Source organism: Rattus norvegicus, chromosome 1, assembly GCF_036323735.1.
Source record: "Rattus norvegicus strain BN/NHsdMcwi chromosome 1, GRCr8, whole genome shotgun sequence".
NCBI classification, from domain to species: domain Eukaryota; kingdom Metazoa; phylum Chordata; class Mammalia; order Rodentia; family Muridae; genus Rattus; species Rattus norvegicus.
This window is the reverse complement of record NC_086019.1, coordinates 144,996,452-145,020,294: the sequence shown is the minus strand read 5'-3', so window position 1 is coordinate 145,020,294 and position 23,843 is coordinate 144,996,452. Positions and strand designations below refer to the sequence as shown.

The 23,843-nt window shown below is 47.6% G+C and overlaps 1 protein-coding gene across 4 annotated transcripts in view; it reads left to right on the top strand.

Moving 5' to 3' along the window:
• The window catches only part of Homer2 (homer scaffold protein 2), a 100,816-nt gene that overhangs the window by 48,728 nt on the left and 28,245 nt on the right, over positions 1-23,843 (top strand). For all 4 annotated transcript variants that reach the window (XM_039109538.2, XM_039109542.2, XM_063287628.1 and 1 more), the window contains exons 2-3: positions 10,802-10,958; positions 23,045-23,176. In XM_039109538.2, the coding sequence (XP_038965466.1) occupies positions 10,802-10,958; positions 23,045-23,176 (289 nt within the window). The remainder of the gene's footprint in view (positions 1-10,801; positions 10,959-23,044; positions 23,177-23,843) is intronic.

Sequence of the window (23,843 nt, the reverse complement as noted above, 5' to 3'; positions counted from 1 at the left end):
ACGACTTTCCTCGTTGGTATAGCGAAGATTGTACGGTGCCTCAGGAGAAGCTTCTAGTCTCTTCCTTCTTCCCTTCAGTCTCAGTACAGGTGCAAGGCACCCCTCTGTGTTGCCTTTCCTACGATGCTACTTCTGGGCTCTAAACTCAGCATTCCCCAGCTACCATAAAATATCAATTTTAATTTTTAATTTTTAAAAGTTTCCATTAATTTATTTATGTACTTTATATCTTGATCATAGCCCCCCTCTCCTCCAAGTCCTCCCCACAAACAACTGCTCCCCTTCTCCTCTGAGAAAGGGGAGGCCTACCCTGGGTACCAATCCACTCTGGCACATCATGTCACTTCAGAACTAGGCACATCCTCTCCCACTGAGACCACACAAGGCAGCCCAGTTAGGGGAACAGGATCCACGGGCAAGCAACAGAGTCAGGGATTGGCCCCCAGTCCTTTGGTTGGGAGACCCGCCCTGACATGGAGGCCAAGCTGCAAATTTGCTTCAAGGTCTGAGATGGGGAGGGTCCCAGGTTGGTGGTTCAATCTCTGGGAGTTCCCAAGCGTTGAGGCTAGTTGACTCTGTTGTCTTCTTGTGGAGGTCTCTGTCCCCTTCAGGTCTCTCAGTCCTTCCCCCAGCAATTCCACCAGACTCCCTGAGCTCTGAAGTTTGGCTGCGGGCCTCTGCATGTTTCTGTCACTCCTGGATGGAGCCTCTCAGAGGACAGTTGTGCTAGGACGCTGTCTGCAAGCACAGCAGAGTGTTATTAACAGTGTCAGGGACTGGTGCTGGCCCGTGGGCGGGTCTCGAGTTGTGCAGTCACTGGTTGGCCGTTCCCTCAGTCTCTGCTCCGTCTTTGTCCCTGCACTTCTTTTAGGCAGGACAACTTGTAGGTAGAAAGGTTTTGTGGGTCAGTTAGCCTCCTTATCCCTCCACTGGGATCCCACTGGCTACAGGAGGTGGCCACTTCAGGCTCCATATCCCCCACTGCTGGGAGTCTCAGCGAGAGTCCCCCTCACAGACTGACTGGGGCCTCCCATATCCCAGGTCTCTGGCATGTCCTAGAGATACTCCCCCACGCTTTAATTTTCTTTATTAACATCTTTTTTCCTTTGTTTCTCTGGGTAGCCCTGGATCTCCTGGAATTCACTCTGTAGACCAGGTTAGCCTTGGACTCAGAGATCTGCCTGCCCTAAATTCTAGGATCAAGGGTGTGTGCCACCATGCCCACTTATTAAAATCTCTGTGAGGCAGAGTCTTACTATATAGTTCTAGCTAGCTTGAAACTTTCTATGTAGACAAAGTTGGTCTCAAACTTAAGGCAGTCGTCAGGCCTCTGCTTCCCCAGAGCAGGGATTACAGGCATGTGTCATCACCCCAGCCCATTTGGTATACTAATGGGAGAGCAGCAGATCATAAGATCTGACTCCAAACTAAGTGGGTAAGAGGCAGCAAGGCATGGCCTCACCAACGAATTCATTGCTACTGATTGGCCAACTCATTTGTAAATGCTTCCTCACACTGTCAGTATAAAACATCAAAGAAAATTCTGGTTTATTAAGACAAACTACATATCTAAACATCTAATTTATTTTTTATTTTAGGTGAATATAGATCCCTCAACATTATTTTTTTCTTTTCTTTTTTTCAGAGCTGGGGACTGAACCCAGGGCTTTGCGTTTGCAAGGCAAGCGCTCTACCACTGAGCTAAATCCCCAGCCCCTGATCCCTCAACATTTAAAACTGAGAACAGCATTTCCTTAGTCTTTTAAAGAGCCCCTCTTTAGTTAAGACTAGAAATCGTGGGGCTGGAGAGATGGCTCAGCGGTTAAGAGCTCCAACTGCGGGCTGGAGAGTTGGCTCAGTGGTTAAGAGCACTGACTGCTCTTCCCAAGGTCCTGAGTTCAAATCCCAGCAACCACATGGTGGCTCACAACCATCTGTAATGAGATCTGGTGTGTCTGAAGACAGCTACAGTGTACTCTTATACATTAAATAAATAAATAAATAAATCTTAAAAAAAAAAGACTAGAAATGGAGTTGCCAAGCCACATAGAGTGGGTTACATTGTGTTGCTGCAGTCCAGTATGAAAATCTGTGTGCACAGATGTGTTACAGCAAGAGGAAGAACACAAACTGTTCCTTCGGTGAGACGTTTCACTTGCTTGAATTGGACTGTCCCAGAGATCATTAATCGTGAGTCTGGCAAACTTAACCACCACCTGCTTTCCCAGAGATTTTGTGGATGTTTCCCAGTTTTGTGTGGTGGGGTTCATAGTATGTGAACTCTAAAATTCTGATTTTTTTTTTTTTTACTCAAAATTTGTTCTACTCACCCTGATTTCTTTTGAAGCTAGACCGTTGTGTAGCCCACACTGGCCTCCCATTCACCGTGTACCCTCGGGGTGACCTAGAATTTCTGATCCTCCTGCCTCCACTTCCTAAGTACTGTGATTGCAGGCATGTGCCAATCATAACCTGTCTTAGTCCTGGGGATTGAACCTGGGACTCCATGGGTGCTCGGCAATCACTCCATTGATTTAGCCATATCCTCAGCCCTGGAGTGGTTTTGTAATATTATGGTTTATATACTCAGTGTGCTTTCTACAGAATATGGTGAATCTGTCCTGAAATTTTAAGGTGCTTTCCATAGGTAACACATAGTGGACAGAATGTCCCCTGCATGCCCAAAGTAGTCTGTAAGTGCAGGTTACACACCTAGGTGACGCTTATATGACAGATGTATGTATCACGTACCATCCATGTGATTTCCCAGCAGTATTGGGTTGAGAATGCCACGTCTTAAAATTGCGATTACATAATTATGGGAACAAATATCTAAATCCATTTAACATTTATCCTACGTATGTATTTTTTAGAAATGCATTTGGAAGAGAAAATTGCTTTGATAAAAATTTCCATGGAGCACAGTTGGCAGATGCTGGCCCTGAGATAAAGACTGATTTCCTCGTGCGGTGTTCAGATACACTGAGGGTTGTGTCCAGCCATTGGCTTCATCTCCAGATGCCCCTTCCTGTAGCTGCCCAGGGGTCCTAGAGAATAAGACCCAGACCTCCAGCTAGGAGTGAGGGAGATGTGTTTGGAGGAAGGAGAGATGTGTCTGCGCCATTTGGACCTGGAACTGCGTTGTAATGAGTTCTCTTTTCTCTCCAGTCTGTCCATGATGAAGCCTCAGCCTGCCCTCACCTTCTCACCTTCCCCATAAGCTCTTTATTACTTTGTATCCTCAGAGGAGCTTCACCTGTGGAAATACTTGCTTTCCAGGCTTGTTTCTCTCCTGCTGGCGTCCATGGGCATGGATCAGATGTCCTCCCACGGGGTAACCCCCAGCCTATGGAACTTAATTAGATCCACACCATAATAGGAGAATGTGTGCTGAATGCTCTTTAAAAACTGCTGGACACTCCAAGGAACAAGTAGAGTCGTTAATCAAGTCTGTCATCGTTCATTGGGGACACTTGTCTCTTCTACTCTCTGGTGTAAATGTGACCTGAAGGGAAATCCCCCGTCAGTGGATGAGGAAGATTTATGACAAATGCTGTTACTCTGAGGTCTCTGATTTATTAGGTGTGATAATTAGCTGTCTGGTGGTGTGTAGGGATAATTTAACACAGCGAGGCAGCTGTGGTCCACTTGAAGGGCTCAGACGGGGCAGGGAGGTGGGCTTGGGGTTCAGGCCTGGCGGGGTCAGGTCCGCCAGGTACTTGTGCATTCCTGGAACAAGAATAATGCTTTGTCCCTGAAAATGGGCAGAGCTGTCTGTATGGTGCCCACAGTTTCTAGGCTTCTATTTATAGAACGTGTTCTTGCCCGTGCCTGGGTCCGCCTGTTTGCTGACGCTTCCCTTCTGTTTGCTGTTAGCTTTATAATAATACACTTCAGGATCTGACACAGCTAAATATCGCCCATTGCTCCTCAGCTTCAGACTTTCTACTTTCTGGACTTGTTCACATTTTCTATACAAATGACCTTGTCTAGTTCTAAAAATAATCGTGCTGATATTCTCGTTATATTCCTCACATATTAACTTAGAGGCATTGACATCTTCATAGTGACTTTCTTATGTAAGGATGGGGTAGGTCATATTTATTAGTGATTCCTTCAATGTACCTTTGAAGGTCTTACGTTTTTTATTATTTTTAATTTTTAGTAGAAGTTTTATTTTTTTAATAATAGATTTTTGCATACTTCTTAAATAGATTCCTGGGCATTGTACTCCTTTGGTTGATGTTATGAATGGAAATTTTTTTTTTTTTTTGGTTCTTTTTTTCGGAGCTGGGGACCGAACCCAGGGCCTTGCGCTTCCTAGGTAAGCGCTCTACCACTGAGCTAAATCCCCAGCCCCATGAATGGAAATTTTTAAAAATTTATTATTCTTTCTGTCTGGTTATTTGTACTCATGGGTTTTGATTAGTGATTTATACCTTATCACCTTACTGAATTTTCCTGTTCATGTGTGCCGTCATTTTTGCAATAGTGGTAGCCATTCTGTTTGGGTTTTGTATGAGAGTAGAACCCCAACGTGCTTGTGAATTAGATTTTCTGCTTGAGAGAATATGTGAGAATCTGTCTGCATCCCTCCACCCCTTGTAGCTCTCTGTCTGGGCTCTGGGTATTTGGCCTTACCGGCAAGAGGCCTGTTAGCCATCTGGAATGCTGGCCAGAGGCCAGGTAAGCATCGCTTCTGGTCCTTGCTTGGTATCCTCAGAGAGTAAGGAATATAACATGGTAATGCACAAAACAAACAAAATAAAAATAGATTACACATCAGACTTCATGAGATGCCACGGTAGGACTTCCAGCCCACTGCGAGAGGAATTTTAGGTCCCAAAATGGCCCCGGTGTTGGCGTGGTCATAAGAAAGTATAGATCCAGAAGTGCTGGAAAAGGGCTGGGGAGAGGCTAGTTGTAGAATGCTTGCCTAGCGTGTGTGAGGCCCTGGGTGTGATCCGCAACACTCCCAAACAACAGAAGTCCTAAAGGAAAGAGCCACGGGACTGGGAAATGGTGTCCTTGCCACAAAGCATGAGGACCTGTCTTTACATCCCCGAAGCAACATAAAAGCTAGGCTTGGTGGCATGCTCCCGTAACCCCAGCAACGGTGAAGTGAGAGGCAAATAGAGACAAGCAGAGCCCCAGCTGGCTGGCTACCTAGCTTGGCCTATGTGGTGACCCTTGTGTCAAACAAAAGGTGGGAGACACCAAAAGAATGACCCCTGAGGTTGTTCTTTAATGGTTAAAGCGACACACACACACACCACACACACACACACAACACACACATACCACACCACACACAACACACACATACACACACCACACACACCACACACATACACACACACCACACACACACCATACATACACCACACACATACACACACATACCACACACACACCACACATACACCCACACCACACACACACCACACACATACCACACACATGCACATACCACACACACACCACACACATACCACACACACACACACACTACACCCAACACACACACACACACTACACCCAACACACACACACACACACACACACACACACACACACACACACCCCACACAGAGGAACAGTAGAAGTCAGTTTGGTAACAGGGCAGAGCAGGGTAGGTATTCTGGGGCCTGTGAATGTTCCCAAAGCTTGGCCCGTGAGGGGTAAAACAGAGCAGCCTGTGTTGCTGGCCAGGCAAGACCTTACCATCTCGCCCTGGGGAATCTCTCCTTTAGGTGTTACATGGATGCTTATTTGAAGGATCTCGAGAGGAGACTACACAGGGATGTTATGAGACTTTGAACTGTTTAAATAGCTGCAAAAATAATTTCCAAATCACTTTTTGCAATTCAAATCAAATAGAGGCAGGCAAAGAAGAGTCATTTGGCTTTATAGATTTATGTCAGAAAGCAGCCGGGCACTGAGCAAGTGCAAGACTATGACAAGTTAAAGCCTCATTTCTCTCTCTTTTCCGGAAAAAAAAAAAAAAAAGTAGCATGCCAGTTCTTTGCAGAATCACTTCACACCAGCCAGAAATCGCTCGAAGCTGGAACGGTAGCTTTGCCGAGGGGTTTTCATGTTCCAAACATACATATGTTGCACGGAGCATCTAATTATTCTTGGGGACAATTACTGTCAGGTTCCAAAATGTGCTCAATGAGCAGCAATTGGTGTCTATTCAGCTCTTAAAAGACTATGCAAGGGAGCGGTAGGTTATATTGTCTGCCTGGAGAAGCATTTCGCCATCCGGAAACATCTGCTTTCTATTTAAAGCCACGGAGAAGGAACGGGAGTGTATTTCAGATATACTCCCCAAGCACCCACGGAGCACCGAGGAGAGGGGGGTGAAACTGGATCTGAAGGTGGTTTCTGATCACACTCTTCTGCCGGTGCCTGCTGGGAGGGGCCTGTGGCCTCCTGAGTGGGGAAGTCCTCATTCTTTAGACTCTCCTTACCGTGATTTGCACACATATAGAATCTGACAGTGATGTCCTACTTACCACACTTTAACTTCTCAGGTGAGGCCAAATTCACTCTCCGAGTTGGCGTCTGTTTCTCTGAATTTCAAGCACTCTGGTTTGTCTCCTTGCAGCTTAGCATTGCCTTGTGACCCTGAGCACTGTGTGGAGAACACCGTCCCCTCCCAGCTGTCAGGAGGATCTGATGAGGGTGTTACCATCTGTGTAGCTCGTTGTAGACGACCTGTAAAGGACAGTGAATTAGTTATCTATCTCACGGTAATAAACTGCAACGTTAGCTGCTTAAGCCAAGTCTCTGTAAGGCAGGAGTCTGAAGGCCCCTTAGCTGGATGCGGTCCTGAGTCAGGTCCTATAATCAGGTAGGGGCTGAAGCCTCACAGGAAGGCTTGATTGAAGAAGGATCTGCTTCGGAATTCACATAGTGGTTGGTAGAATGCTGTCTCCTGAGAATAGGGGGGTGCTTTATAATGTGGGACTCTTTTTTTTTTTCTCAGAGCTGGGGACCGAACCCAGGGCCTTGCGCTTCCTAGGTAAGCGCTCTACCACTGAGCTAAATCCCCAGCCCCAATGTGGGACTCTTAATATTCCAAAAGCTAGCAAAGGAGAGTCAGTTAAAAACAAGTCACAGTTGTGTATAGTCACACACATGACAACCTGTGGCCTTTGCTGTATTCTGTTGGTTAAGAGAGTCAGACTTGGTAGTGAAAACCCCAGAGAGGAGGCCAAAGTCAGAGAATCACAGATCGGAGTCCCTGCCTAAAATCTAACTGCCTTGTACCCCAATCGGAATCAACCAATCAATCAATAATCAATCAAGGCCAAAGTAAGTCTCACCATCAAGGGGAGGAGATTACATTGGGAGCCACGTGAGAGGCTGTACACTGCCCATAGCTACTGTGTTAAGTATTCTTGCAAGGCACGGTTAACAGGGAGTTAAAGCTTTCAGATCTCACTTACTGTGTGACCCAGGCAGGCCTCCTGGCCATTCTGAGCCTCCCTCTCCCACCTGTACAGCCCTTTCTCCTCAGGATTATTGTGATCTTAAATGAGAAATCCCATATGCAGAATGCTAAGCAGTTGGTAAATGTCAGTGCCTGGCTGTTCTTTTCATCCCGATCTTTTTTTTTTTTTTTTCCTTCTTCTTCTTGAAATAACATTAGACTTTTTGAATATCAGAAGGATAGCTCGAAACTCCCCAGCACTCTCAGATTGGGTTATTCATGTGGAAATCCCAGTCCTGTGGGTGGCTTACTGGGCACAGAACTGCTATTAGAATGGCTGTGCAGGCCCAGGTCCCGTCTAGTCCCATCTCCATGCCCAACCCCCTGCCCTCCATTCCTCATCACCACCTTTGTTTGCTGGGACCTCAAGACCAAAGAAAGTAGCTCTGTGGCCTCGGTAGGGCCATAGTTTTTTGGTAAAGTGATCACTTCCAGGATGTGTGGTGTGGGAGTCCTAACAGCGTCCCTTCTAGGCCTCTCCCTGTGGAAAACCTGGCTCTGGTGACCAGGGGTTTGCCCAGACGAACCTGCTGTACCCCCCAACCTCCAGGTTGAGGTCATGGAGGCACTCAAGGTTTTCAGATTCCAGAGCTGAGAAGGCAAATTTGGAGGTGGAGGCCTCTTGTCCGAGTGCTCACCTGACCCAAGTCATCCAAGCAGACAGTGGGCTACTTGGGCTATATAAGTCACAAAGCGCTCTTACCTTGCCTTCCAGTCTTCCTCCCAGCATCCCTCTGCGCTTTGACTGATCGTCTCAGGTCCTCACTCCTGCAGGCTTTAAGGACCCAGTACTTAAGAAAGTCATTGCTGAAGCACAATAGGCTGACTTCCTTCTCTCCCTCCTTCCTGGTGAGAACACTGCCTCTGCTCTCTGACCAGAGAACCCCAGCCCCCTCTCTTCACACTCTGCATCCATAGAATCCTTCCTCGGTTCCACTGTTGACCTCCAGAGTTGTAGTAGACCTTTCAGGAGTAGACTGAGTCACTAACTGTCAACCGGGTCATTCTAGATGAGAGACACTGGCTGTGGGGACCATGTTGTTTTCTGAATCCTTGGATAATGTCTAAGGACAGGCTTTCCCAGGAACCTAGAACTCTTGATATCAGGGAGGCCCCAGGCCCTTTCCCTAGAGAGTCAGGTCCAGGGGCTAAGACAGGCTTGGGAGCTAGTAATTTTAGTAATCATGGCTAATCACTCTCATGAAGGTTTAGCAAACCTGTGTCCACACCCTGCACTGTACACTCAGTCCCAGATCCCCTCATTGAGGGAGCAGAAGGGGAGGTCCAAAAGCTGGGGCTCCATCCCTGAAAGGAGCTCTTCTCTGACCCATGGGCTACTGGTTAATGATGTAGGGGAAGAGTGCAGCCAAGATTCAGTCTAATTTAATCCCCCAAACTCTCTGTGGTGACAGCCGCTCACCTCCGTCATCCCTCACATGTTGCATGAGAACATTTTTTTCTTTGCAGTGTTGTAGTTAGATGGTTAGAAAGCTACAGTACTGTCTTGTGAGTGGCACAGCTGTGCCATCCAGACGTCAGACTTCCCCACATGGATACGCGCTCTGCACAGCTTGGCCTCTTGACAGCAGATGTGAAACATTATGGCAAAAATCTTCCTTTTCTTTCCACAGCTGTCACATAGCCACAGGAAGGGTGCGGGTTTGGGGCGAAGCCAGTGAATGAACTTGAGACTCACTTGGTGGAGATGACCTAGTGACCCACACTCCTGCTGGTACTTTTCCGGCTTGCTGGGCCTAGAGGGGAGCAGGAATGCCGGCCTCCTGCTGCTCTTCTGGAATGCCAGCTCTAGAAGCAGCTATATTGGCACTGTACTCTTAGCATACTCTTCCAGATGTTCCCGAGTTCCTCTAACACCACACCAATATCCATAATATTATCTGACATCCCTCGTATGAGGCTCAAAGAGTAAATTGCTTTCCTAGAATAAAGTTTCCCCTGAGAGCTGGGTTTCCAGTAATGAGTCTTCTGCAGGCGCTACGTGTAGGGGAGTGGGGGTGGGAGGTATGGAGGGATGAGGGCATGAGCGAGCTCAGAAACTCCTGCCCTCCCCCTCCCCACCGACTGCACAGCCACTGCACAGTTCCCTGTGAACTTCTGTGCCCACTCAGGTGCCCTGTTCGTCATCAGTTCTTTTGACATCACCAAGACTTTGACTAAACCAAAATCAAACGTTTAGATTTAATTTTGTATCTTTAATCAGTACTTACTATAGTGCTTTTGTGACTTTATTTTTGCATGCTGTAGGCCCCCCTCCCCAGTTTCTATTTTGAACTTTGAAGAATTTTCCAGAGTTTGCCTACAAAGCTTTTCTTTAAAAAGCAGATTTGGTGATGAGTCCATGTTTCTTCCTGTTGTTGCCGTCGTCGTTGTTACTTTGTTAGGTAGATATCTCAAAGCATGACTGTGCAGTGGATTCTGTTACAGTTTTCAAATCTGTCTTAGTTATTAATCCCTATTGTCAGGACCTAATTAATTCTTTACTGAACAGGAAGAAACATAGATAATGTGTTAATTTGGTTCATTTCTTTCAGCAGTCAGAGGAAGCAGTCATGGGCAGGTGGGATGAAAGAGATAGCAGTCCCAAGCCGGAGTGGGAGGGAGACTCAGTAAGGATTAGACCAGAAGGAGTGTCTGTACAAAACCTGACAGCCCCGCTACACTGCACAGTCCTTACAGGTTTTAAAAGCAAGCTGGCAATGTTTCCAAGGCTGTGGAATAATTCTGTCATTCAAGACAGCTCCCCAGACCTGAGAAATGCTTAAACATTAAGCTTCGAATAGGTTACAGAATCCTAAAACTGATGCAGAGGCTCCCAAAATAAAATTTTTTAATTTTCTAAAATGAATTAGTTCCAAAGAGTCCCTCACCCCCACAATTGCCAACAGAGTGTCAGGAAAAAAAAAATAGAACTCTTGACAGCAATGTAAAAACTCTCAACGAAGAATTTCATTTTAAGCAAATTGATCATTAGGCCAGTTGCCCAGCAGTCTCCAGGTAGTTGCTGCTAAATGCTGTGTGGGCTGCAGAAACTACCTACAGGGGTGCTTTCCTCCTCCTCCTCTTCCCCCCTCCCCCTCTCCTCCTCCTCCCCCTCCCTTCCCCCTTCTCCTCCTCCCCCTTCTCCTCTCCCTCCTCCTCCCCCTCATTTTAATTGTTCTCATGCATATGTATTCTTGCCAATAAGCTATTTAATATCATATGAGTTGGTGGGTGGCCTAGAAATCCTAAATTATGCATTAGGTCAAGTTCCATTAATTCATATATGCATCCGTCTTGTTGCAGAGAGCAGCCCATCTTCACCACGCGAGCGCACGTCTTCCAGATTGACCCCAGCACCAAGAAGAACTGGGTGCCGGCAAGCAAGCAGGCCGTCACTGTTTCCTACTTCTACGATGTCACCAGGAACAGCTATCGGATCATCAGTGTGGATGGAGCCAAGGTACTGGCCTGCCGGACGGTTTTGACATCCTTGCCTATTTCCATTCCAAAGCAATCCGGTGCATTTGAAAGACGAAGGGTTCTGGAGGCTGCATCCCAAACCCTGCTGTCTTATCGCAGACCTGCATAACAAACGGAGCGTGGGCTGCAGAACCGTCTGCATAATCACATATCTTGTTCTTTCTTTTCCACCTAAAATCATGGCAAATGAGTGAAGAAGCCGATCTCCCTGTTACCTCACTGTCTCCGTAATTAACGTTTTAATGCCCATGCAGTGGTTACTGTAAGATCCTATAATGATCATAATTTGTTATGATGGCTTCGGTTTCTTGCAGTTACAGAGACTAAGCATTCCCCATTAACGAATATCCCCAGTCATACATTTTAAGCCTCCTGCTTCCTTTTGAATGTTTCCTCGGGGTGGATTCCTACAGGTAATATTATAGATCTTGCTGTTAACACTTTATGGCCTGATGTGGGCTGCCAGAGCGCTTTCCAAAAGGTTTCTCACAGCCCGTATGAGGGTGCTAGTGTGCACACCCTTGCGATCAGTGAGTGTTACCTCGAGTCTGGTTCTGGTATTATTAGCCATGAGAATTAATTTTTATTAACTAATTGGGGAATATTTCTTCTTTTCTTTCTGTGGAGCAGGAGGTATTGATGTAGCCCAGGCTAGATGGGAGCTGGAGGCAATCCTCCTGCCTCAGTCTTCTGAGTACGGGAATTACAAGCAGGGCCTTTCATATTTGATTTAGTATTTCTTCCAATACCGTTTACTCCTGAAATTTCATCCCTGTCTGTTATCGCTCTCTGTGTTTGGCCACATTGTTTGTGGGAAGAGAGTGAAGGGATACCAGCCAAAGTACTATCATGTCCTTAAATAATCCTTCTACATCTAAGTCTGTCTGTCTCTACTCCGTGTCCACTGGATATCCGCTGGATATTTTCCTGTGCTGCCATGTCACCTGACATTCAGTGTGCACCATCTAAACCACAATTCTATTTCTGTTTTCTAGTATTTGGTATAAGAACCAAAGCAGAGGTCTTCTGGGTTGTCTTAAAACTGCAGCTCTTGTAGCACAGACATGCTCGGACCCTAGCAGCATCCCTGTGCTGGTGGTTCCTCACCTACTGTCTGCGGTCCCCTGTGGATTCTGTGACAAGGCCACCTTGCTTAGACAGTAGAGAGCAAAAGAGCTGGGAGCTGGGCAGTAGAAGGGAGCCTCTCCACAGCGTCTCCTCTTAACCGGTAGAGAGAGAATGAGGGGGTCTCCACTAGGAGACCCTGCCAAGGCCTCCCCATCTGATGCAGACCCTGGTTTTCCTCCAAGTGTTTCCTTCTGACTTTCTTCTGACTCCGTGACATCCAGAGATGAAAGTGTTGGTCTTTCAAGTTCCACAGCAAAGGGTCCAAAATGTCCTCCCCTTTTAAATATATAGCTGAGGTCTAGGCATGGGTAGTGGGATTTTATACGTGTGGGGAGGCATGGCTAGCTGGTGCCAGTGCCCAGTTCCTATGATACCGGTCCTGACTCGTTGGGTTGGCTCAAGGCTCACTCTGGCAATTAGAGGAGCTTTTCTGACATTTTTCATCCAGGGAGTGTGTGTCCCCATCCTTTCAGAGAACAGCAGTTATCCTGATAACCATCTTAAGAGACTAAAGAAATAGTTCCCCCATCTAAGCAGCCGAGATCGGGGTCGTGGTATGGGGTGGCCCGTGGCAAGGACGTGACAGTGCCTAGTCTAGTAGGTGGCTCATTTGCGATGAAGGGCCACCTAGAGGGTGTCTTGATTTTAAAGTTTTATTTTATCTTATTTTTCCTTCTGGGAGGCACAGTGGGACTGCAGTTGTAATTACCACGTCTCTGTGCTTTTCTAGCTGCAATCGCTGGGCTCTCTCCAGGATGTTCTGACAGAGGAGGAGAACTCAGCTCACCTGCTTCCTTTTCATCTTTAGATTCTAGCAGCCACCCTTAGATGGGTTTGCGCTTCTGTCAGTTGAGTTAGCCGAGGATTTACTGGGCTTAACTAGAGCTAAAGCAGCGCCCTTATAGCAAGTGCGTTGGTTATTAGCTGGGCTTTTAGTAATTTGTCAAACTGTCAGCCAGTGTATTGGTATGCCTCTGCAGTTCTTGGCAGTGTGGTGGAAGCCAGCTAAAATGGCTCCGAGGAGTCGGATGGGTGCAGGGAGGTGCGTTATATCATAGTTACGAAGGGAGGCAACTCTGGCCTAGTGTGGGGTAGCCACTGAGTTAGAGAGGCATATAAGAAGTGGGAACTGGAAATGTAGACTGAAACACCACTGGAATTCAGAGACTAAGCCAGAGCGTCTCAGGCTGCCTCCCACCGTGTCCCTGGTCACCTTATGTTCTTAAAGTCCACTTAGAGTTCCAGAGTCACCACTGCAGCATGGAGAACCATGGCAGAGCCTTGTTTAGCAAAGGGAGCAAAAGGCTAGAGAATGTGGGTTAGACTTAGTCATTGAATTACTATCCCTTTGCCAGGAGCTGGGGACAGGGGCAGGTCTCTTGTCCCAATAGTACTAGATGTTCCAGAACCACTACAGTCCCTGCTGGACTCTCCCTTGACAGCAGCAAGTAAGATGGACAGGAAACATCAAGAGAGAACCTTGTGCTTCTGGCTTCCATAGTTAGGTGGGGCACGGACACAGGCCTTCAGCCCATACCAGGGATTACCACTCAGTTTACCCTTCTCTGCCCAATACTGAAGTCTGGCTGTCTTGAACCCCAGCTCCTGCCCTGTCTGAATGCTCCAGATTTCTGTGCTGACATGAGGCCTCCACTTGTGGGCTCTGTTCTGCAGGCTCCCCTCAACATCTCTGTGAAATCAACATGGCGGGTTTGTCCTTGTTTCTGAATAGCTGCCATGGGCCATGTTCAGTTAGGCCTTACATCCCTCCAGCCATATGTCCAGGCTCCAAATCCCTTCAGGCATGGATGCACCCATGCACCAGGGCTACCTTGTCTCTTCTCCATCATTGTATTCCCCACCACAGGAGAATGACTCTCTTTTGTTTAAGGCCTTTCGTTGTAAGTTTTGATCTGAACTGGGAACCCTGACTCAGTTCAGGTGCGTACCTTGATTACCTGAGGCAGGCCTTGGTCCTGCTTCTCTTTATTGGCCTGGTCCCATCAAACCCATGGCCTCGAGTTTCTGCTTGTCACACATAGGTCAAATGTGCCTCCCAAAGCACAGGGTATCAATTACTGGTAAAGCAAATGTGTCCCTCTGGGATGGAGTAGGTGTACTTCAGTCACACGTCGCTGGGATGGGAGAGATTCAAAGGTCGTTTTGAGCCAAGGCCACACCACATGGAGTCTGTATAAACTCAGCCACAGGAAGAGCACAGGCTCTGCTGGAGGGGCTGTGCTGGAGCCAGCACTCAGCTGCTGCCAGCCCACCCCAGGCACTGCAAGTGCCTCTTCCCTGTCATCTCCAGGTGGAAAAAGGCACAGAGGGCTTCGCCTACCTGAGAGAAACCAGGCTGCTTAGGAAGACCTAATTCACCCTGTTCTTTATTTTTCTTGAAACACAAACACCTTTGTTCAGTGACAGTTTGGCACATGCCCTTTCCGGTTGTGCCCTAAAGACACGGCCTGGTGAGAACCCTGCTATTCGGTACCTCTGTGTTCTCTAAGCCCTAGGAGGTGATGTGCGTCCCGTGTTTGTGTATGGACTGGGTTCTCTGCATATGGAGTTAGGAAGAGGTAGGCTTGGCTTGCTTTTCTCATCTCAGAGCCCAGGCAGAGTAGGTAGCACCATAGCCATGTCAGAGAGGGAGTGGTGATGGGGAAGTAACTGTGATGAGGTCAGGCCTGGTTGTCCCTTCTCCAAGCCTGCAGTGGGTGAACCATGTACACAGAAGGAGAGTGAGCAGGGGCAGGACCTGTGCCAAGGGTGAGCCAAGATCACAGATGATGGACAGATGGGAACCACAGAAATACACCGCCCAGCTCCCAGCTTCCTAGAGCCCTGCCATGTTCCTTACAGCCGCATGATTGGTAGTGAGCTTTCACAGAATGGCCCACTCCGTTATTAAGAAGCCTGTGTTCCAGAGCACTCATTAATTGAGCCATTGCAGCCCTGGTTTCAGTGTGCTTTTGTCACTCTTGGTGGACCAAGTTGATCACCGTCACCCGTGTGGAGAGCTGCCGGCCGGTGCCCACGGGCAGGGCTTGCCTGAAGCAGGTGCTCCTCGTGGGTGTGCTGGCTGACTCTCCTGCCCTTGGCTCTGGTTATTTATAGGATCACAGAAAGCCTACATTAGCAGAGACCTGAGGGGTCACCTGTTCTCCAAATATTTAGCAGTGCTCACTGTGCAGAAGGTCCCGCCTGTTCACGGTGCTTCAAAAGGAGAGGAGCAGCTGAAACCTTAGAATACTTAGGGTATTCTAGGAATGTGAGGTTGCTTTCAAAAGCACAACCAGAAGCCGGTGAGATGGCTCAGCGGGTGAAGGCGTTTGCTGCCAAGCTTCAAAGTCTGAGTTTGGTTCCCTGGACCAACATGATGGAAGGCAAGACCCAACTCACAAAAGTTGACCTCCATAAATGCACAGTTGCATGCATGCTCCCCTCCCCTCCCCCTCCTCCTCCCCCCCTCCTCCTCCCCCTCCCTCTCATATATAGATGGAATATTTAAAAAAAATAAATAAAGAATACAGGTTCCCATCTTTTACCCACCATCGTTATTTCCTCTTCTGAAGAGCCCCTCTGTTAAGAGATCGAGTTTCTAGAATGTTCCTACCACCCAGCAGGTTTTCAATGAATGTCATATTCTTTCCTTCCATTTCTGAGGCACAAGGAGAATATGGGCTGGGGGAGGGGGCATCTTGCTAATCCACCTTGGGAGCAGATAGCCCATGTTTTGGTTGTTTTACCTCAGTTTCTCGTGGGAACCTGCCAACTCCTTTCCGCCTCCAGCTTCCTGGACTTGGAAATGTTCTCTTCCTACCTGGCCTTCCTCCAAGGCAAGGCCATGGTGTTTTGGGTATCCTAAGAAAATGCGGTTCCAGTGACCTGCAGGCACTAGATCTTTTATGGGGACACTGCTCCCTGTGGAGGCTGCAGATGGAACTCAGGACTTGGACATGCATGGGCCCACATCAGAGTTTGAGCCTGGTGCTTCACAAGGTAGACCTTCTCCCCTGGGCCTAAGAGGCCGCCCTTCCCTGCTCTGCAGCAGGCTCCCAGTCTCCTCTCTCTGCCTCGTTCTTCCTCCTGCTCTGCCTCCGCCTCACCAGCTCCAGAAAGACCAACATTTAGAGGCTGTGGCACAGCTCTCAACTGCATGCCAAATGCCCCCTATTTCAGACCCAGCACTGCAGAAATAAAGTAAAATAAATAAAAATGTGAAGTACGATTTCTAATGACTCTGAATCATTTTCACACTACGATAAAGTCAAAGGCTCTTTAAAGTAGAGTCATGTCCATATTCCAAAATATGTGTGGGCCGCTCCCTCATTGCCTGACCCTCGTCTACCCATTAAGAGATTCTCCTCTCTTGAAACTGTAATAGGCACTCCCTTGGTAATTTAGCCATTTATTTGTGTGCGCGTGTGTGTGTGAATGTGTGTGCATGTCTCTGTGTGGGTGTATGTGTGTATGCATGTCTGTGTGTGTGTTTATGAGAGAATATATGTGTGTGTGTGTGTGTGTGTGTGTGTGTGTGTGTGTCCCTAAACCAGAGGTTGCAAACCTCTTGACACGCTGGTGAGTGAGTGATTTAGTTTATGATCTCTTGCAGCTTTCGTGTTTTTCCTTTGTGACAAGAAAATGTTCACAGTCCCATACTCTATGTAAATGCTTACTCCAGTAAGATGTGATTTAAAAACACAGGCTATCTGTTGGATTTAGCCTGAGGATTACAGTGTGCTGACCCCGGCCCTAACCAGTATGTTGTTTATTTTATCTGGCTTTGACTTTTATACAAATAGACTCCCATATGTGTTCTTTGATGATATCCTTTAAAAATATTAATTCATCTATATTAATGCCTGCAACCGTGGTTAGTTTTCCTGCCAGTCAGCTTTTCATTATGGCGCGCTTCCGTTTATTGTACATTCTGCTGGTGGTCGACACTGCTGCTGCTAACACTACCCCTGTGAGCAACGTTTCCCACGCTCTGTGCAGAGGCCTCTCGGGCCTGCGCGCAGAAGAGGATTCGTAGATGTTGAGAAGCCACATTTTGTTTGTTTGTTTTGAGACAGTGTGTGTCTCTCTGTGTAGCCCTGGCTGTCCTGGAACTTGTTTTGTAGACCAGGCTGGCCTTGAATTCCTAGAGATCCACCTGCCTCTGTCTCCTGAGTGCTGGGATTAAAGGAGTGTGCCACCACCACCCCGCCCACATTATTATTATTATTGTTGTTGTTGTTGTTAGTTTTGCTGACCCATGGCAGCCCCATTGCTCCATGCTCCTACTCAAACCTTTGATGCTATCTGAAGTATCTTGAATGTGGTGATCATATAATAGTGATAACCATTGTATGAAGCCATTTTCATATTGCTAGTAAAACCTAAACTGATCAGTCTGCCCATCAACCTCACCCTCTCCAGTCTCCAAGGAGCAGATCATTCTCTTGCCCAGAACTAAGCCGTCCTCTGCCCCTTAAGTTCTCATCTCTTTATCCTGAACCTCAGGCTATCCCTCCTGCCCATCGAACTGCACAGGGCACTTCACCGTTACACACCCACAGCAGACTGAAAGGTCTTTCCAGCTGGCTTTGTAGGTGCATGCCTCCAAACTAACACTCGGGTGGCTAAGTCAAGAAGATCTCAAGTTCAAGGTCAGCCTGGGCTACAGCAAGGCACTTTTTCAAAAAAGAGAAACATTGTTTTTAAAAGGCTCTTTTTAAATATGTGTTCACTTTCTCTCCTTCCTTCCTTTATGTCTTTGAACAGCGAGAGCCATTGCTGACTTAAGAGTCTCCCAGAGGGGTTGGGGATTTGGCTCAGTGGTAGAGTGCTTCTTGCCTAGCATGCGCAAGGCCCTGGGTTCGGTCCCCAGCTCCGAAAAAAAGAAAAAAAAAAAAAAGAGTCTCCCAGAGATGCCCAAGCCTTCCCGTGCAGTTAGCTGGAAGGGACAGACAGAGCCTGAGAGGGGCAGGCGGAAGGAGCGGTCTTACTAGCTGCTGCCCAGCTTGTCTGAAGGACTCAGTCTTAGTGGACAGGCCAGGTGTAGCACAGGGCCGTTCCCATCTTAGTGACAAGTAAAGGAAGAAGATGTTTTGACAACATGGGCACTGGGGTTGACACTTGATGCTCTCTGAAGGTTGGTGCTCTGGGTTTTCTGGGGCAGGCAGCGGGCAATCCCACTCACATACATGTGGCTTATCCCTCTGCTCAGGGCGAACATCTCAGGTAGTTAAGGCAAGGCAAAAGGATGCTGTGATGCTCAGTGGTGGCCTTCCCTGCCACCATTTCTTTTCTTTCCTCCCCTTCCTTCCTCTGGATCTAGGATGTCTCAGAACCTTGGGCGAGCCAGTTAGGAACCAGCCAAGGCCTGCAGGGAGCCAGCCAGTGTGAGGGATTACAAGGGCAGTACGGCGAATGTGACTTTCACTTCTCTCCCTCCTGGCCGATGTCCAGCTTGTAGATAAGGGTCCTGGCACTTTGATGCTGATGACAGGGACCGGTGACTACAGAGCAGACTTTCAGTGAGGGCTGAGGAGGAGGATGCCGCTCCCTCCGCAGAAATCCTCCTGAGTTCTGCAAGGTCAGCATCTTGTGTCCCAAGGACAAACAGACCTCTTGTTACCCGTGGGGGCCAGAGAGTACAGAGTGCAGTTGGATGGGAGCGAGGAATGCCGTGGAGCTGGAGACAAAGACATGGGACCCAGGAGACCGGGGCGAGCTTGGCTCTGGCTGAGTGGCTGGACCCTTCTCTTGGGAGACAGAAGAGAAGGAGATGGGATGAGTCTGGGCTGTGGACTGTGGTCTGACAGCTCCTTGCTCTCTCCACAGTACATGCTGCAGATGGAGGAGGAAACAGATGAGCAGGTGCTAAGTGGTCTGGAATCCCTGCGTTACATGGAATGTTGCAGGGCTTGGAGAGCAGCTGAGCTCGAAGCCATACCCACAAGCTAGGCTGGCTTGCTGAGCCCAGCTGTGCTCCCTTGATGTGAGCAGCGCGACTTTGAGCCTTGTGAGAGACTGCATGTTCCCCATAACCACTGTAGACTAATGCCCAGGCACGCAGGGAAGTGTGTGTCTGAACCCGTGTTGCTTTGGCATGCTGCTCTAAGTGAGGTTTGGAGCTTCTAGAGGGGCCAGTGTTCTCTCCGATAACAAGTAGGAAAAATAGTACTTTGGGGACAATTTGGGGGCTTGAACCTAGGACCTTGCACACGCGAAGCAAGTACTGTACCCAAGAGCTGCACCCTTAGTCCCATGAATATGATTTAGGGACATCAGAGAACTCTACCACGATAAGAGCCAGAGAGATAAGACCATTCAGAGCCAAGATGGTGGCCTCTCTCCTGTAAACATTTGCCAATTCTGGACACAGGATGAAGGTTGGGGCGTGACTTTGGCAGAGATGCTGCTGGGGGAGGGGAATCAGCAAAGCACTTAGCAGTGACCAAGAGATAGAACTGAAGCTCAACATGAAGGAGCTTCAATGTGGCGGGCTCTCCCTTCCCCAACCTAAGACGTCTTCTTCATTCATGGTATATAGAAGCCAAGCCCCTGCGAGAATCAACAGTGCACAAAACCATGCAAGCCGCAGGGATAGTGAGGAGTGGTCACTGGGCTCCTATACACTCTGTCATCTGGGCACTACTGACTAGGGGCAGCTTAAAGCTGTGCACTGAGCTGAGCCCTGCAGAAAGGCTGCTGCTGGTGGAGAAACCAGAGGAGACCCTGATGATGACATGGCTTAAATGACAGGAGGGGATACCTGAGTAACATGTCTACAACCCCAACATGTGGTAGTTAGAGGCAGAGGCATCAGGAGTTTAAGGCCACACTCAGCTATGTACAAATCTGAGGGCAGTATACGAGTTGTGACGATGTGGGTTTGAAGGGCCTGCTCTAAGTCCAGGAGTAAACCAAGGGACACTGAACCTCACCAGAGCTGAAACCCAGGCTGACTCAGTGCAGCCCAGGAAAGAGGGGATTTCTTGTCTATCTACTTTACTCAGCAGAGGAGAAGGGGAACTTCCCCTGGAAGATGGTTGCATTCTATGGAATCGTTGGATATTTCAGCATGAGATTTAAAAAAAATGACTGGACCTCCAGAAAGGTAGGGCCATATGCTTAGAGTCAGGAAGGGGAAACCTAGAAAATGAAAGATTCAGAGATGGTCCAGATGTCAGTGTTTGCAGCAAGGATTTTAAAATAAATATAATTAATATAGGAGGAAATAGAGGGGAAATGACCAAGACAGGCAAAGGAAAAATATCCTTAGGGATGTAGACGATCGATTATTGATTGATTGATTGATTGATTGAATGAATGAATGAATGAATGAATGAGACAAGGCTTCACTAAGTACACCGTAACTGTCCTGGAACTCACTCTGTGCATGAAACTGGCCTCAAACTCACAGGGATCTGCCTCTACCTTTCAATTGCTAGAATGACAGATATGTTCCACCATGCCTGGTCCTAGAATATATTTTTAAAATATCAACTATGCTGGATTTTAAAAACAACTCAATGGAGGCAGGAATGGTAGTGGATCTCAGAACGGGGAAGGCTAAAGAAGGAGTATCATGTATTCAGTGCTAGTCTGGGCCACATGATAAAACTAGCAGCCAGCTATTCCAAACTCTCCTCCCCTGCCCTGTGCATTCTCACACTCCCCACATCTGCACACAGTGCTGGGTGGACAGATAGGTTTAACACCAGACAGACCACCAAGCCACCAAGATCAGTGAACGAGAAAATAGATCACTTTTAAACACCCAGATTGGACACTGGAGAGACAACTTAGTGGTTGGGAACACGTAGTGCTCTTCCTTAGAACTTGATTTCAGTTCCAGCACCCGTGTTGGGGTGACTCACAACCACCTGTATTTCCAACCTCAGGGCATCCAACCTTTGACCTCCACAGGCACCTCCACTCACAGGCAGCCACTCTCCCCCAACACGTATACAAAATTAAAAATAAATAAATAAACCTTTTTAAAATGCCCAGATTAAACCAGAGAGAACCAAGAATGAGGAGACTGGTGGTAATCAGTGTTAACCACGTTCAACACACTCAAAAGGTCTAGCCATGTGTAGAACTGAAGGAGTGGCAAGAGAGGCAAAGAGAAAAGATGGCCCAGAAGCGATCTGTGGAGAGAATGGTGGGAACTTCCCAAAGTTGATGAGTTCATAGGTCAGAGAAGCTGAAGGGGGCCCTTCTCTGAAGGAGGATGACTAGACCTTGCTCTTGAAATCAATTAACCACTGTTTTGTAAGCAATCCATTCATAACACACACACACATACACACACACACACACACACACACACACACACACACACACACACAGCTGTCCACTTCGTCACCTGTGCAGATCTTGTCTGCTGAACCCGGGATCTGAGGGCCTGAGACAATGGGCAGACTACAGTCTGACACTGTAGACAGTCTTACCTCAATTTCGGTGTACTTTTATACAGGAATGTGACAAATAAAAAAACAACAATCCAAGGAAGGTTGTTCGAGTTCTGAAAAAGATGTAAGCAAGCATCAGTAAGCACATCCAAATATTAACAGAGCAGCCCTTTCCCAGAACTCTCTTAGGACAGACGAATGTAAACACAATGGCCTGGCATGTGGTATAGATTACACGTGGGGAAGACACAGGGCAGAAGGCCAGATCCAGGGTCAGGATTCACTGACCAGATTGGGTTCTATTAGCTATGTTCTGGTGTCCTACAAGAATAAGCATGTCATATAAATTGAATGTAAGTGTTTGTCACACAAAGCACAAAAATCATGTTCCAGAACAAACCAGGGAACAAAATGCACCTGAGGTAAAATGCACCAGAGGTAAAATGCATCTAATGTAAAATGTATCAGAGGTAAAATAAGGCTCTCTACCTGTCTTCCTGGCATCATTCCCCAAGGTTTATTCTCTTGACCACATTCTGACACATAGACTTTCATGGCTGCGGGTGCTTCCTCTGTCTGCTGTGTTTGTTTCTGAGCTGTTCTGACCAGGGTAGACACACAACCAGGATAACGGGCATTTCAGACACTTAACAGCAGAAGAGTCTAAAACAGGATCTTTCACATTATCAATAGGAAAATACTTCTCCCAAGAAAAGCATGGTTTCCAAACTGAGGTTTTATTACCCGAAACATACCAAGCATAAAAATAAAAGTATCCTTAAAGGCCAGCTGTGTGCACATTCCCGGGGAACCACCCCCACAGCCTCTGGGTTTTGAAATCCCTGCCACTCTAATATCCTGACAAACCAGTTAATACTTGCACCAGCAGAAGGGCCTTTGCTTTGCGAGGGGAAGGAGAAGACATTCTGATTTGGAGAGTAGGTAGAGGGTTAATTGATACAGATTTGTCACACTGGTATAAGCAGGGGGTCTGTAAGGGAGCTCACAGGAGCCGGGTGCTGGCCATTACTACCTATGGCCTCAAAAAGAAGAGAGGCCACAGACGCTGGGAGAAAAGGTCATGTAGAACACGTGTTCCCTAATTTTGTATTTCTAGTTAGCAGAATTGCTGCCATGAAATGAATGTCCAATAAATATTCTTAATACATGAATGAATCATGTACCAGATGACCTTGGGTCAACCACAAATGTACCCCAAGGGGTCTCTTGAATGTTAGTAAAGTCTGACCAGTTTAGCACACATCTCCCAGCCCTGCCCCTAACAGGCTGTCCCAGAGTCAGTCACGGTGCAATCATAAGAGGGACACTCTCATATTTCTTTAAAACCAGAAAAGTTCTAATATTTATAAAGTATTTTTACTTAATCTTATCTTTAAGGGGAAATTGAGGCTCAACAAAGTCAACTGACTCATTCAAGGTCATAAACCAGCAAGTCATGGCTTTGTCTGAGAGGATTGAAAGGCTCTAGTAGAGAGTTAACACACGCTCTCTGGATTGTCTCCTGCAGGTAATCATAAACAGCACCATCACCCCGAACATGACGTTCACCAAAACTTCACAGAAGTTCGGGCAGTGGGCTGACAGCAGGGCCAACACCGTGTTCGGTCTGGGATTCTCCTCAGAGCAGCAGCTCACAAAGGTATGCACGGTGAGGGCGGTGGCGGTGGCGGTGGTGGTGGTGGTGGTGGTGGTGGTGTTGTGCTGCTGTGGGTGAGGGAGAGTCCTTTCTGACATAGCAGACTCCAGGAAAACTGAGCAGTCTGGAGTAAAGGAAGTTCATTAAGCCCGAGACAATCAGCTGGCAGCTCTCTGAACGTCCATTGTCTGGCCACAAGAGAGTCCAGAAACACAGGGCAAGAAGCAGAAGCACTGAGGTCAGGTACAGTGAGACTGTGAAATGGTTTGGTCCTGGTGTTACTGTTTGAGAAGGTTATAGAATCTTCAGGATGCGGAGCCTCGATGGAGGAAATGGCTCCATAGGACCCAGACTTGACGTTTTATAGCTTGGCCTCACTTCCTGTCCACTCTTGGTGTGGCCAGCTTTTACCTCCCACCACCAAGCCTTCCCAACCATGATGAACCACACCCCTTACTAAGCTATTACCCTCCCACCCTTAAGTTTTTTCCTGGCAGGTATCTGGTCACAGCAGGAAAAAGAATTAGTAAGTTACCATGCCATTGGTTATCATGACAGACTCTCCTCCTAAGCCCTGTCCCACTATGCTATACTTTACTTGTGTGCTGTGCTTCTGGAAACAGAGCTGGGGTGGGGGCAGGGACAGGGGCGGAGGCGGGGGCGGGGGCGG